The sequence below is a fragment of the Chinchilla lanigera genome, unplaced genomic scaffold (assembly GCF_000276665.1).
Source record: "Chinchilla lanigera isolate Chin_1 unplaced genomic scaffold, ChiLan1.0 scaffold00003, whole genome shotgun sequence".
NCBI classification, from domain to species: domain Eukaryota; kingdom Metazoa; phylum Chordata; class Mammalia; order Rodentia; family Chinchillidae; genus Chinchilla; species Chinchilla lanigera.
This window is the reverse complement of record NW_004955404.1, coordinates 9,856,593-9,871,686: the sequence shown is the minus strand read 5'-3', so window position 1 is coordinate 9,871,686 and position 15,094 is coordinate 9,856,593. Positions and strand designations below refer to the sequence as shown.

Genomic DNA, 15,094 nt, shown 5'->3' with positions numbered 1-15,094 from the left:
AGTTATTCACTGTAGGCTTATGGGTGATAAATAGTGCTGTAATTGACATGCAGGTATTATCTCCCAGGGGAAATCCATCAGTCTCCACTGTGAATCTCTAGTGGCACTGCTGCAATTGAGGAATTTAAGACTTTTTATGTTTACCAGATGTTGCTAAATTGCTGTCCGAAGAGCAATGACCAAAAAAGTCCCACAATTCCCTATATTCATGTCAACATATGACATTTTTAGACCTTTTAATGTGGCCATTTTGATGTGTAACATGTAAATTAGTACTAATACTAATGAGGTGAAGCATTTTTTATATATATAAATGGTGATTCCTCAATATGTGAGTTGCTCATTCATATTTTTTATTGTTTTGTATTTTTATATTTTTAATATTTTGTAGCAATTATACATTATAGAGCCTATGTGATCCATATGTTTATATATCATATATCTTTTTCAGTTATGTACGTGGTAAATACAGTACTTTCTCCTTGGCTTGGCTTATATTTTTACTTGAGAGTGCCTCAGGTCATTCAGAAATTTTAAATCTTAATATAATCTATCATCGTTTTCTTTATAGATCTTACTTTGTGATTTAATGGCAACAAATACATAGGTACTCCGGGATAAAAAAATAAATGTTTACAGGGCTTAAAATGGCTGAATTTTGCTTTCATGGTGAGGTCTTCACCTGAGGTGACTTTTGGGGATGCTGTGAAGTGGAGAGCTCAGTTTAGCCGTTTCTGCCTGGATACCTGGTGCCACCAGCCTCACTAAACACTGGAGTTGCACTCTGCACCCACTGGCTGTGCTTCCTCCGTCCCATAGACAAATGCCCACCTGGGGCTTTCTGCTTCCTTCTGTAACTCTAATTTCTTCTCACTCTACTGGCACCAACACTATTGTAATTATTATGGCTTGGTTTTTTTCATTTTAAGAAACAAAAGAAGGAAAACACATTAACAAGCAGACATCCATTTACAAAATACCATAAGAACAATACAAACAAAACAGAGTTACAGACAAAATTGTAGGAAATTAACAATGGTTGTTGTATTACTTATTGATATCTTCAAAATGGTTTCTCAAGAAAACAAATAGAGACATACAAGACTGATCAAAAAATCTACTGGAAGAGAAAGTAGGTAAAACTTTGATGACATTCATGAACAAAAACCAAACTGCCCGTAAAACACTTTAAAGAATCAACAACTGGGATCTCATCCCACTGAAAAGTTTCTGCACATCTAAAGAAATCACCAACAGAGTAAAAAGAAAACCCACAAATTCGGAAAAAATTTTAGCTGACTGTCCCTCGGACAAAGATCTTCTATCTAGAAGATATGAAGAATTAAAAAACATCAGCCCCTACCCCAAATTCAAAGACCCAGTCCAAAAATGGGCAGCTGAGATGAATACACACTTCTCAGATAAAGAGATACAAATGGTAAATAAATACATGAGAAAGTGTTCAACATCATTAGTCATTCAGGATATTATGGCTTGTTTATCTTCCGCTTCTATAGCATTGTTCTTGCTCGCCTTACTGGAGGCTTTTGACTTAATTATAAGAAATCAGTTTCCGTTATTCTTCCCTACAGAGGTTCCTTCATTTTCTTATTAATTTTTGCCCTGTAACTTCCTCCACTTTTACTTTGTTGCTCTTTATTATAACTTGTTGATTTGCATATTTGACCTATTAATATTTAGCTTTAGATTTTTCTCAAACGTATACACTTAAAGTGATATGTGTCTCTAATTACTGGTTTATCTAAGTCTTGTGTGATTTTATACATATGATACTTAAGATGATGTTTTCCTAAATGCTCTGTAGTGTTCTGGTTTGATTTCTTCTTTAACTCATAAATTATTTAGGTAACATTTCTGAATTAATGAGGGATTTATACAGTCATTTTCTTTTTATCATGTTATCACTCTTGGTTAGTTTCTGTTTTATGGTCTCCTAGAGGGTGCATTTTTGTATTTAAAATAATGCATACTCGCAAATTGTTAGAATCATTTTAATTTCCATCAGATGAAATTTTTTTATTGTGTCAGTTCTCATATTTTCTTTATCTTTGCCTGGTTTGTGAGTCTCTTAGAGCACCAGGTTAACATAATTCACTATGGTTTTGGATTTGCTACTTTCTTTTACAAGTTGGCTAACTTGCTGTGTATAGTGTGAGATACAAAAATTCTCTATCTTCTGGTGATGAATTTCTTTTGTCATTATTAAATTACACCATTTATTCTTAATGGTAGTATTTGTCTTCAGTGATTTTTTCCTTACATTAGTATTGTAAAACCCCTTACTAACTGCAAACAAATATTTATTCTCTAGACACCTTAAACCATAATATTATTCCTTTGTTATACAAATCAAGGAAAAGTCAACTCTAAAGAATAAAAATAAAAGAAAAATAAACATGAAAGTATCATCTAATAATTAATGTAAAAAATGTTCTCATCAAATTAAGTGTATTAAATACATCTCATGGTAAGGAAATCAGAAAAAACCCATATTACTGGCATAGACGCCAAGCTTTGTAAAGAGGCTTCCATTTTCTAAGAAAGACCTCATTTTGCAGAGTTTTGAATTCTGAAAACCTTGCCTCTAAAGCTTATCTTCTTTCCCATGCATTTGTCTCTCTATTGCCTCTCTATTTGGAAATCTACTTCTAAATCCTTGGGCCAAGACCATTAGGGTGTGTGCTCCAGGAGGGCAGCAATCTCTACATGCTCCAGGTTAGCTTTTCAGGTCCTCAGGACCAGCAGCACTCCCTGCCGTTAAGTGTGTGCTCAAATAAGTCTGTGGAACGACTGAATAATAAAGGAATAAAAGCCACTGTATAGCTGCTCCTGTGTTACTGTCTCAAAAACTTGCGAAAAAGTTTTCTTTTTCTAAAAGGTTCACATAATTAAGAAATGTACATCTCTAATTGACTAAGCTGGCTTGTAATGTCTGGCAAAATGACTTCTAATTTCCCCCTTTGTCTCAGTGCCCGTTTGGTGGACACACAACCTTCCCCAACAGGCAGCCCTTGTTGCCTCTTTTGGAACAAGAATAACAAGGGGCGTTCCTTTGTAATTCAGCTTACACAGTCATTTCTGCACTGTGAAGACTTGCAGTTAACTGTACCTTTGTTTCCAGTCAGAGACCATTTTATGTTGTTCTATTTATGTGAGCTGCTACCGACCCTGATTCTCCTGCAGTCAGAAGCCCACTCAAGATCCCTGCATGGTGTCCTGAGCCAGCAATACCTGCACTCTCCATTCCCGGACTGATCGGCTTCTTCTCAGGCTCTGAAACTCCCAGTGTCTGCTCTACCTCACGGCTCAAAGGCCTCTGAAAAGACCCATCTTCCTCTTTCTGCTTGCTATGAAACTGAACACACTGTAGGGCTTAGAGAATCTCATTTATGAACGTGTTGGGGAGTAAAATAGAGGGGCCGGGCCGTGCAGTCACTAGCGTTCTTTCTACGATTCCATGTTTCTATGGGTAGGAGTAAGGTTGGGGCCCCAAGGGGGAGATTTTTAAATTGCGTTCTTTGAAAGCCTAGATGAAGTGATGCACTCATTAGGCACACATCAAAGATGGCAATTGACTGAGTAACTGCTACCACACACGTTGAGCCTGGGGACAGTGAATGATACAGTGCCACATGCAGCCACCAGCCAAAGAGCTCTGATGTGAACGCATGGGAATAAGCTCCAGCCATGAATAACACCGAACAGCATGGAGGTTGGCAGGCGAAGCCAGCGCCCCAGTAGAGGTTCTAACACTTTTGCATTTGAAGAGACAGACCTTACAGTAATAGGTACTAATTCTGAATTCTAACCCTAATGTTTTACTCCTTATGAACCCTAGGCAAGTTACTGATTTTCGTCTACTGTGCATTTTAAAGTTGTGAGAATTGATAGCAGTGTGTGTAAAACCTTCGTACATAGTAAGTCCTCAAAAAAGTATGTATTTCAGTTATTACGGTTCCGTATGTTATTTCATAGCACAGTTTATCTACTATACCCAGAACAGGGGCACTCCAAGGAGGCCCAAGAGAATGTTCCTTCCTAAAGTCTCTGTAGCTCAAGAAGATACACTGCTGCCCTCTTGTTTGTGAGTCCTGTGTGGATCATTAGAGCTGTTACAAACTCAGCATGCTTCTTGAGTTTGTGGAGTATGTCAAGTTTATATAAAATTAGAAAATGTTCTTTTTATTCTATGAATTAGGATTCAAAATTTTGCATGGCACCTCCTAACCCAGTCTAAATTCCGAGTTTACCTACTGAGTTACAAAGAAGCATGCAATTTACATTTTGTGAAAGTAATATTACCTACAATCAGCGCATCGCTTTCAGCTATTGTATTTTAATAACTTGCTGAACATCCTTTCAATCTGAACAATAGGAGATGCGCTGCTCAGTTGCTGCTGAATTAATATCACCATTACCAAAAGGGGAAATTTAGTCAGAGAATTGTACTTCTAAATAGTGCACCTGAAAGGCAGCAATGAGGTAGCTTGTAAGACAGTTATGTGGATTATTTACACCAGGCACATTAATGTGACTTCACGCAGTGTATGGAAAAAAAAAAGTGCTCAAGGTGAGAGGCTAGAAAAGAATAAAGCCTATGCTATTTAAGCCAAGAATTCTTACCTTGTTTTCATTGAAATTAGCAATAACTACTCCAACAAAAAGGGTCAGTCCAATCATGCAACCCAGGAATACAAACACATGAATATAGATTCCATGGATCTGCGTAAATGAAAAGTATCGTTATTCATCCAAGCAAATGCAAGCCGCTCTGGAAGCGTTCAAAAGATTTCCTGTGCTTGCTTACTCACCGGGCCCACACGATGAATAATAACATCCCTCACTTCTACCCAGCCTTTCAAGGAGAGCACTTCAAACAACGCCAGCATAGCATTTCCCACATTGTCGAAATTAAAATTCCGAGGATTCGCCCTGCAATTCAAAAAGTGCATATTCTGTGAAATCCCAATGCAAAGTGCCCTGTGCCAAGCACCTCTGGCTCTTCCCCACCATGGGCAAAGGGCGCCTGCAGCTCAGGGAGGCTGGGCTGCATGGCGTTTGTTGGCTGAGTGCTAAGAGTGCATTACAGTGTCACAATTTATTGTAGTGTTCATTAGATAATGGTAGATGTTTCAACTCAAAGCAACAGGCTCAATAATTCTAGGTCCAGCCCCAGCAGCTCTGTAACCTTCCTGCCTGGTCCCGATGACACGAAGGACCAGGAAGACCGTTATAGAGATTTGCTCAAAGAGGCGTTGGATCCTGGATGTGAATTTCAAAACAGTTTTATAATCAGAAACCTCACGGCACAAATTGCAGTTCTCTGGGGGTAGGGTAGAAAGTGTAAAAAAAGAGTAGTTTGGTCACTTTATTTCCCTTGGAGTCATTGTGTGCACACTGTGTAGTACAGTAGCGACATACGGAGAAGCAAGAGGGTGCTCGGTACACACCGTTTCTAAATTACTCTCTCCTGGGAGGGGCATTTTCCCTCCTTACCTCTCATCAGCCTCAATAAAACCTTTCTGTGAAGCCCAGTGCAGTTTGCTGTCTACACCACAGTTGATTTCTCATTCCTGACACACACGGGCCTGTTATTATTAATCTTCCTGGGGGAAAGAGATGTCTCATTTGTTGCTTTTTTTACACATTTATCCTTCTTTCTTCCCAATTACAAAAGTAATCCTTTCTCCTGTGCTGTACCTTCTTCAGTAGTAATGGGTCTCAGATAACTTTTGTAAGAATATAGTGTTTCCTTCCTTATTTGAGATTCTTTTAAATCATTAAAGGACTTAGAGAACCACACCCTAAAAAGGAGAACTGTCACTACTCTTCTGAAATGTCATGAAAAACTGAGCTCCTGACTGTGGATATCTATCTACATTATATTTTAATCATTTTCTTCTTACTAGATAATTCATCAAAATTTAATCCTCAGGAAAGGAAACACTCTGAAAATCATCTAGTTGTGTTTTTCTGCCATCTTTCTTATATTTTTAAAACTATGGAGGCAATCATGAGATATACCTTTGTAAGGTTTCTTTTAAATGCTAAAATGGATTAGATCAGGATCTAATTAGAAAACATAAAACTGAAATTGACTTGCTCTGAAGGGTTTGAGGCTGATTTGCCAGGGTGTTTTTTATATACTGGAAAAAATCTCCTTGAAAAAAGAATGGAACCAGGCATGGCGGCATTTGCTTGTGATTCTAGCACTTGGAAGGCTGAGGCAGGAGGATTGCTATGAGTCCAAGGGTGGTCAGGGCTATATAGTGAGACTCTGTCTCAGAAAAAAAAAATAAAGATAGAATTGGAAATCCTAATTTTAGAATTCTGATTTACATTTTTTTTTGTATGAAAGTACAAGAATATTTGTTTAGAGTTTTCCAACAGCTTTTCTTTGGGAGGGTTTCAACTAAATTTCATACCTTCTGTAGTAGACAGAATTTGTAAGTCTTCTTCAGGTTCTGCAGTTTGCTTGAATAAGGACTTTTTAAAACCACATGAGCTAGCTCTCAGATCTGATGTTAAACTTTCTCACTCATCCCTTTTCTTTATGTAAAAGTGCTTTTTCAGCTAAATTTGCAGTAACTTAAACTACTTTCACATTTCACATCCTTTAGAAGATAGGATACATTAAAAATGTACTCTTAAACTAAACTGAGAAAAATAAAGTGCAGTATCATAAACTTAAAATTATTGAAAGACTATGTTACATTTTAAAAAGTAAGACTGTCTGCTGTTTAATTACATAAGATATTTATTTATATTTTGTTCATGTTAGGAGAGTTGGAAAATTTGAAATTTTATCTACCATTACAGAGGACTGCAACAAATCCCTAGCACAATCGGTTACTGTTATTTCAGATGCTGTCCTTCCCTGAACTGGAAGGCTGCTTAAATATCATCTTTTCTGGTTAATTGTTAGGAGATTATAATCCTTTCTATCTAATTCAGGAAGCTAAGACATTGGTTCTGACCTTATGATTTTGTCAATCTTTTATAACCCTGTGCTCCAGGACCCCTACGATTGCAATAAAAAAGCCCTTCTTCTGGGGAAGTCGGGGGTCCATGCAGGATGTGACCTACGTTCTGCCCTTGGATGTAGAAACACAGGGAAGAGCACTGTCCAAAAGGGCATTGTAAGTCTCTTACATAGCTCAGTCATCTGCCTACAGAAATCAGAAACTTAAAAGGAAATGTATGGCACTGGGGGTTGAACCTCTGCACTGAGCTATATGTCCAGCCCCACTCTTAAAATTTTTTAAATTTTGAGACAGGGTCTCACAAAGTCACCCAGGTTGGACTTGAGTTTGACATCTCTTTGCCTCAGCTTCCCTAATGCTGGGATGACAGGACACCATGCCCGGGGGAATCAACATTCCTTTCACTTTGACAGCTGGCAGTAGAGTTCCTTCAACTTGAAATATTTTACCTCTCCTGGTCCTTCCTACCCACCTGCCAGGACCCTTCTTCCTTTTACTTATTTAATTCCCATTGGCCACCCTTCAACAGTTGGCCAATGCGTCTTCACCTCTCGTTTTTCTGCCTGGTCCTACTGCGTTGAGAGTTAGGGTTTCTGTGTGCACCACTCATAGTGTAGGAAACAAGAAGTAGCTTGTCCAGAAATCTCCAGAACCGGTCCCGAATCCCTCCCTTGCAAGCACTGCATTTCAGACTCTGGTGCTCCAAATTATTTGGACCTTAGGCCCTACAAAGCTGGATCTTTCTTTGCCTTGAATGTATTATAATGTAACTTTAAATTACCTGGAAATGAACTTTGGGTAAGCTAGCGGTGAAGTGAGGGGTTCACTGATATAGCATCAAAACTTTTAGAATATTATACAAAATTATTTGTAATTTCATTTTCTTTTCTCCACTAGACTTCAGTCAGGTTAGGGGCAAGGACTCTACTTTATTTGTGGCTGAATCAATGATAAGCATAATAGCTGGTGAATTGTAAATGCTCAGTAAATACACTTATTATAAAACTAAATATTTTTTTCTCTCATTTATGATATTTTCCTATATCCCAGACTTTGCCTATTATGCATAATATAAAATACGTGGCGTTTAATGCTTTTTAGTGAGATGATTTTTATTTCATCAAAGCTGAGTGATTTAGAAGGAAATGAATGTATTCATTTGAGGAAAGAATACACAATCTAGACTATCCCCGAATTAGTGCATATTTGCAACTTAATTATAACTACCAAAGCTTTCCTCTTAATATTCCCAGATATGTTATTTTCTTAAACTATAATGTAGCCAACATTACATTATAGAAATTTCAGCTTCTAAGTCTTGATTAGATACTGTAGAAGAAAAATGGAAGAATTGTTACAGTTATGTTTGACATTTATTAGACTGAGCATTTTTATTTCACTACAACTAACCCAAGGAACAGTACCATGGACAAATGCACAGAAGCAATTATTGTGATGTCCAAGGGTTGCCTTTCAATTTGCTTATGCTTTTAAAATGTCATTGAACTTGAAAGCCCTAGTGATAACTTACATAAAACAGTGCATTTCAACTAAACTTGAGTTTTAAGATCACGTGTGACTGATTTAATGGGACAAGTTGAATGCCACAGGGTACAATTTGGGACAGGTTTGCTTTCTCTAAACATTGCCTTCCAGTAAATTCCAGTTCTCTTGATATCTTAGGATGTCTCAAAGCTTTCTGGTCAGTTGTCAGTCACAAGATCAAAGTCCTTTTCTTGGGGTATGGTTTTCAAATACAAAGCAACCAACCTAAAGTCCACAGGTGCCACAGTTTGCCACTTCTGCTCTAGGCTACTACACACCTGTTCTAGTCCCCCAGAATGGGGTGCCTGACAACTAGGAAAACCGCTATGTCCCAGAGCCCACCACAGAATCCTAAGCTGGATCGCCCTCCCTTTCTGTTCCCTCCCACAGAATAGCCTTTTCCTGCAGTTCTCCCCTTCCCTCTGTGCCTTCCCGTGTGACCTCCCAGGGTGTGGTGTGCCCTGTCCTCTCGGAACTGTGAGCAACAGAGCACCTTTCCCTTGGCAACTGTTGCCTGAGCTGTTGGCCTTACTGTACCTCAAATTGTCTCTTAGCTCATTGAGTATGGAACAAGACTGCCCCATGGCATGAGCCTCCTGTGAGTGGCAAGTCTTTCAGTGCATCTCGCCTCTCACTCCTGGAAACACACTCTGGGCCTCTGTGATGTGGTACCTTCTCCCCACCACACAGTTTTCTGCAGAATGTGTCCACACAAAGTGGCCCAGAGCAGGTGATTATAGATAATGACTGCATAACCCTCTGTGAGCAGACACCTTTGCTCTGCCAGGTGGTGAAGTGCAGTTTGCCCACAAGAGACTCTCTTCTTGCCTCACTGTTAGGGTATAGATCTAAACTGTCTTCTCAAAGTCACTTGCATTCAGAGGTGAAGCTTTTAAAGGGTGATAGGACCATGGGGGTGCTGTACTCATCAATGGATCGATCCACTGAGAGTTCACACCTAAATGTGCTATTGGGAGTTGGGGTCGGGTTGGAAGAGGTGTGCCACTCTTGGGATGCTTTTGGAGCATCTATCTCCCTTCCTGGCTTTTCCCATCTGCTTCCTGGCTGATATCTGGTGAGTAGCTTTCTACCACCATAGCCTTCCACCACAGTGCTTCTGCCTGGGAGCCAGCCAACCATGGACCAAGTCCCCACAACTGTGAACCAGATTAAGTTGTACCTCTCTTCCTGTATTGCTGGTGTAGGATACTGTGTCCCAGCAAAGGGAAAGCTGAGTAATATACTCTCCAAGCTTTGGTTCTCAGTGATTCTCTTGTGGGATCTCAGTGAGCTAGGACACCTTGACCTTTCTCCACAGTGAAGGGAGGGGAAATGACACAGCACCCTCTACTCCTGACTTCATTTAATGGTAGGGTGCTATGTTTGAATGCAGACTTTTTAGAGCTGGGTGATGGAGGCTGATACTGTCTTAGTAAGTTCTGCTGGCTTAGTCTAGCCTCTGTCTTTAGGATGCAAAGACACTTTATTTCCTATTAGAAACAGCTTTGAGGCTTTAGCCCAAATCTTAAAACAGTGGAGAAATAAATCCCATTTTATGCTCTGATATAAATAAGCTATTTATATATTGTGTAATGAATTTTCATGTCACAAAATAAACTTTTTATGCTTCTTTAATTTTTTTTATTTTAATGTAAATTAGAATGCTTTTCTAGCACACACTAGAATGAGTGTCTCTCTGTGGGTCATGGTCTTTGTCCATGCTGAAGCCCCACATCCAAAATTAATCTTTTTCCACAGTTCTTGGGTACTTAACCAAAACCAACATAATTATCTTGAATTGTTTATAAAAATGAATTTCATAGTAAGAAATGCCAAAGTAAAGTGACAATGAATAGTAAGTTACAGCTGAGTGAAACGCTATTGACATTTGGAAGAGAATGTCAGTTGTGAAAAAAGCAGAGATTCTGTGGCTCAATTGTATTCTAAGAATAGGTAAAAAGTCTTAAAAAGGTAATTAAAAGCACAAATGAAGTTAACAGAACAGTAGTTCATCAGCGAAGCAGAGAGATTCCATTCATTAATAAAGTAGATGAGAAAGCAGGTGCTAGGTATTTCTACCTTTGACACAAATGCTTTGAAAAGTCATTTTCAAGAAAAATGAATTTCAAAGACAGAATGAGATATAATCAACTGTGTTATTGATTATTTCTCTCCAGTGTTTCAATCATGGAAATATGTCAATGCAAGTGGGTTTTTTTTTTTTTAAAAATGGAAATAGCTTTATGATTAAAGGTTCTGTACAACTATTGTAAGGACAGCAGATTCTTCCCTAAAGACATAAATTCAGAGGGAATTTAGCTTTCATATCCTAGAAAATCTTTGTTTTTTTAAGCCTCATTAATTTTTAAAGCCATTTGTGCCCAGATATGTATTTTTGAAGTATACGGAAAATATTGTGGCAATATTTCATTAGTTTCACAAAGCAGTGTGGAATCTGGTCTATCACTTGCACTTTTAATGATCTTATTTTTGTATCTTGTTGTACTCCAGTGCTTTTTCCTGTATTACTCAGAATCATTTAACATCTCCAGCAGAATTACTTCTAATTTCATGCCATATTGTATCGATTAAAATCCCTGACAAACAAAGCACCCTTCAGGATACTTTTCTGATATGCTTACCAAACCCGGGGAACCCAAAATCCAGGTTTCTTCTCTCCAGGTCTTAATTTTAAATTCAAGTTCTTGGACACACTTACATTAATTCTGAATATGCCATTACAGTCTTCCTAAAGTAGGAAAAACAAGAGAGGTAAGGGAAACTGATCAGAAAGTGAATTCAGAAAAGATAATAGAGACCAACCATTTCTTACATAGACAGAAAATGAAGGCTTTTAACCCAGCAATAGTAACATGGACAGCAACCCAGCACACAGTAACAGAGACTCAGACAGAGGAAGGTTGCAGCTGGTGTGGAAAACACGAGCAAGTGGGCCCTGTAACTGACTCCAAGGATGACGTACAAGTGACTGACAAGCACATGAAAGGATGCCCTGTAGCAGTAGGAACATGCAAATTAAAACCATCCTGAAGTAATAGTTCACCCTCACTGAGAAGGCTATCATCAAAAAGTCAAGCTGGTAAGGATTTGGGGAGACAGACACCCTCATACTTGGATGCTTCATTTGATTTGGGGTAGTTAGGTTGGGGAAAACAGTGCAGTTTGTCAAATGACTAAGCATAGAGTTGCCCCGTGCTGTGGCTTGGTCATGGTTTGAACATGCCCTCAGGGTCATGCACTGGGATCTTGGTCTTTGTGTGCTGGTGTGAGAGGAGGGACCTCATGGAAGGTGAGCAAGTCACTGAAGTCACTGCTGTCTAATATGACAAATGCTGGTCTCTCAGAGTCAGATCCCATGAAAGAGGGTGGTTACAAAAGAGCAAAACTGGCCCACCCCCATCTTTCTCACTTCCTGTTTGACCATGTGATCTCTTTCTCTCTCTTGCATGGGTTCCCACCATGATGTCATCTGCCATTATGTGATGTAGTCAAGAGGCCCTAACCAAAGGTAGAAGAGATATGGCTGCCAATCTCAGCATCTCAACCTCCAAGATGGTGAGCTAATAAATCTCTTTTAAAATTAGGTAACCAGCTTCCAGTATTTTGCTACAGCAATGGAATATGGATTATTATACCCTATGATCCAGTGATTCCACTCCTAGGTATCTCTCCACCCAAGAGGATTGAAAATGCAGGCTGGTAAAGAAACTTGTACCTGAATGTTTACATTGGCAATATTTATAAGAGACAGAAAGTGGAAGCAACTCATCTGTCCATCACTGGACAAATAAACAAGATGTGTTATATTCATAAAGTAGAATCTTAGTTAGGCACAGAAAGGGATGAAGTTTTGATACATGCTACACACAGATGACCCTGGGAAATATGCAAGTGAGGAAAGCCAATCACAGAAGACCATATAGTATATGATCCCATTGGTATGAGAGTACAGAACAAGGAACTCCACAGAGATAAAAAAATGGATCAGTAGTCATTTAGGAGTGGAGGTGGACAGAAGGATAAAAAGATAGGGGTGACAGTTTTAAGATACAAGGGTCTTTTTGCAATGACACAAATGTCATTCAACAAGTGGCCATTGTGATGGTTGTGCAGCCGTGGATGTGTTAAAATTGCTAAACTGCACACTCGAAGGGGGTGCATTTTATAGCATGTGAATTACCTTTCAGTAAAGCTGCTTTGAAAATATTTTTTTAAAAAATAAAACATCCATAGCAATTTTCACTGATTTTTTGTTGCTTCTTCCTTTTGTTTTGTTTCCAGTATTTTGCTGGAAACATGAAGTATATTTACTTCATTACATTACTTCATTACATTACTTCAACACTCAGGTGATTGTACTTTGAGCCTAAACCGATTTATTCTGAGTTAAAAGTATATAAGATAAAATTCTTGATACTTGAATATTTCAACAGGAGCTCAACTTGTTTAAAGTCCTTTTTGACTTTAGAACTCATCTCTTTTTGGTATCCCTATTTCTTTCCCCCCTCTGTCTTTTTCTTTCTCTTGCTTCTCTATCTCTCTATCTCCATCTTTCTATCTCTCTATCATTTCTTTCTTTCTTTTTTTCTTTCTTTCAAGACGGGGTCTTACTAAACTACTAAGTTGCCCAGGCTAGGCATGGGATCCTCCTGCCTCAGCCTCCCAGAGTCATGGGATTACAGACCCATACTACCATGCCTGACTTTGGCTTCCTCATTTCTTCCCATGGACCACAAACCATCAGCTATCAGGATCAACAGTTGTCTTGCTCTTCCTTATACCTCATGGTCCATGGCTTCATTCTAATTTAATTAATGACAACACCACTTCCTTCAGGATTACCAATAGAATTCTTTAAAACAAAACTCTTTTGACATAAATAACATATCTTTACATCAAGCATGACAAGTTAAAGGAAGGGAAATTTACCTACAGTTATCCAGAAATAAATGCAATTCATAGTTTGGTATATCTCTTTCATTTTTCTCCCTACACTATATGAGGTCATAGAACTTTTATATTTCCATACTTATTAAAGTTAAAACCATATTGCAGTCATTTTTTGTAACCATACCGAGGTTACGAACATTGCCAACATTATTCTAAGGGGTTCCACTGTGGGTATCATATAGAGGCACCTTGATGTACCTGGCCTGTCTGAGCCCACCTGCACCCACCTTCAACTGCCTGAGGCAGCCTGGTATCCTGGCTAAAAGCATGGCACATGAGGCCAGGCTTCCTGGGCAGAATTCCACCTTTTGCACTACGAGGTAGGTGACCTATGACAAGTTAGTTGACAATTTTACACCTATTTTACTTGTTAATTAAATATGGGTGACAAAAATAATATTTTGTCCTCTGTGAGCACTTAAAAGAATCTGACTCCTTTTCTTATAAACCTTTAAATGCCTTCTGCTCGCTCCTCAGAGAAATTCCAGACCCCACTGTCTGGCATTTGTGATCTTGAGGATTTCTCCCTAACTTGCATTTCTGGCCTTGTTTCTCTGTTCTTGTCCGTATGGGAGGGAAATGGAGGGTAGCACTGGCTCCTGGAGACTGGGTTAGATACTTTACCTAAATCAGCTAATGTCTTAGGAATATCACTGTGCAAGAAGTGTTAGGAGGATGACATGGATTCCGAGGGCTGGGGTGACCAGACTAAAGTGGGGTGCTAACGTGCAAGCTCTAATTCTGTCTCATGTCCTCTTCTTAACTTGCTTCCTGCACTTGCACCAACATGCCTTTTTGCACCCTGCTGTCTTTCTTTTAGTGTTCTACTTCTTGGCTTAGGAGGGGGGGTCCTGCTCATCTCAGCAGGGGGAGCTCTCCGTCCTCCCCGCTGCCATCCCAGGGCAGTACCGCACGACCGCACAATGTCCCATACTGAAATCAGATAGTACATTATGTCTGCTGCCCATAACAGCTGCCTCTGTATTACAGCTGATGGAACATGGAACACACATTCTGACTGGACAGAAAGTGTTGTAAAGCAGACAGTGACATCATTGGTTTTCTAGCACTCACTTCATTACATCTATTATGGTGCCTCAGACATTTAACAAGTATTTGTCAAAAAGCACCCTCAGGCTTTGCTTACAGGGCTTGGTGAGTGAGCTCTGGACTCCACATCTCTGTCTATATTTATCTTGAGACGTCTGCTGTCAGGTTTTAAGAAAAGCAGCAGAGGAAGCAAGTGTTTGCGCAACTGTGAGAAAATAATGTGTTCTCCAAAATGGGAAACATATCCTAATAATCAAAGCTCTGTCTTTAAATGTGAGTTGAATGATCAAATGTTGGTGTGTCTAGTTTCCCTTTACCTGCAAGTTTGTCTCTTCATTTAGAAGGATGGACCAACACTCAGAGGTAGAGTTGATGCATCTTTCATTCACGTGATGATTTTGGCTGGGGTCTCTTACACGGGGATTGGAAAAGATGTAGGGACACAGAGTACTTTCCACTCTGCCAGTTTCATTGGTCCAGCTTGACGCTGGCATTCTATAGGATGACTCTCTCCTTGGCTTTTC

The 15,094-nt window shown here is 39.2% G+C and overlaps 1 protein-coding gene across 4 annotated transcripts in view; it reads right to left on the bottom strand.

Annotated features, from left to right (window-relative positions):
* Positions 1–15,094, bottom strand: part of Nalcn (sodium leak channel, non selective) — a 291,122-nt gene that overhangs the window by 23,002 nt on the left and 253,026 nt on the right. For all 4 annotated transcript variants that reach the window (XM_005374037.2, XM_013515982.1, XM_005374039.2 and 1 more), the window contains 3 exons: positions 11,192–11,298; positions 4,833–4,953; positions 4,645–4,743 (listed from right to left, as the gene is read on the bottom strand). In XM_005374037.2, coding sequence (XP_005374094.1) covers positions 4,645–4,743; positions 4,833–4,953; positions 11,192–11,298 — 327 coding nt within the window. The remainder of the gene's footprint in view (positions 1–4,644; positions 4,744–4,832; positions 4,954–11,191; positions 11,299–15,094) is intronic.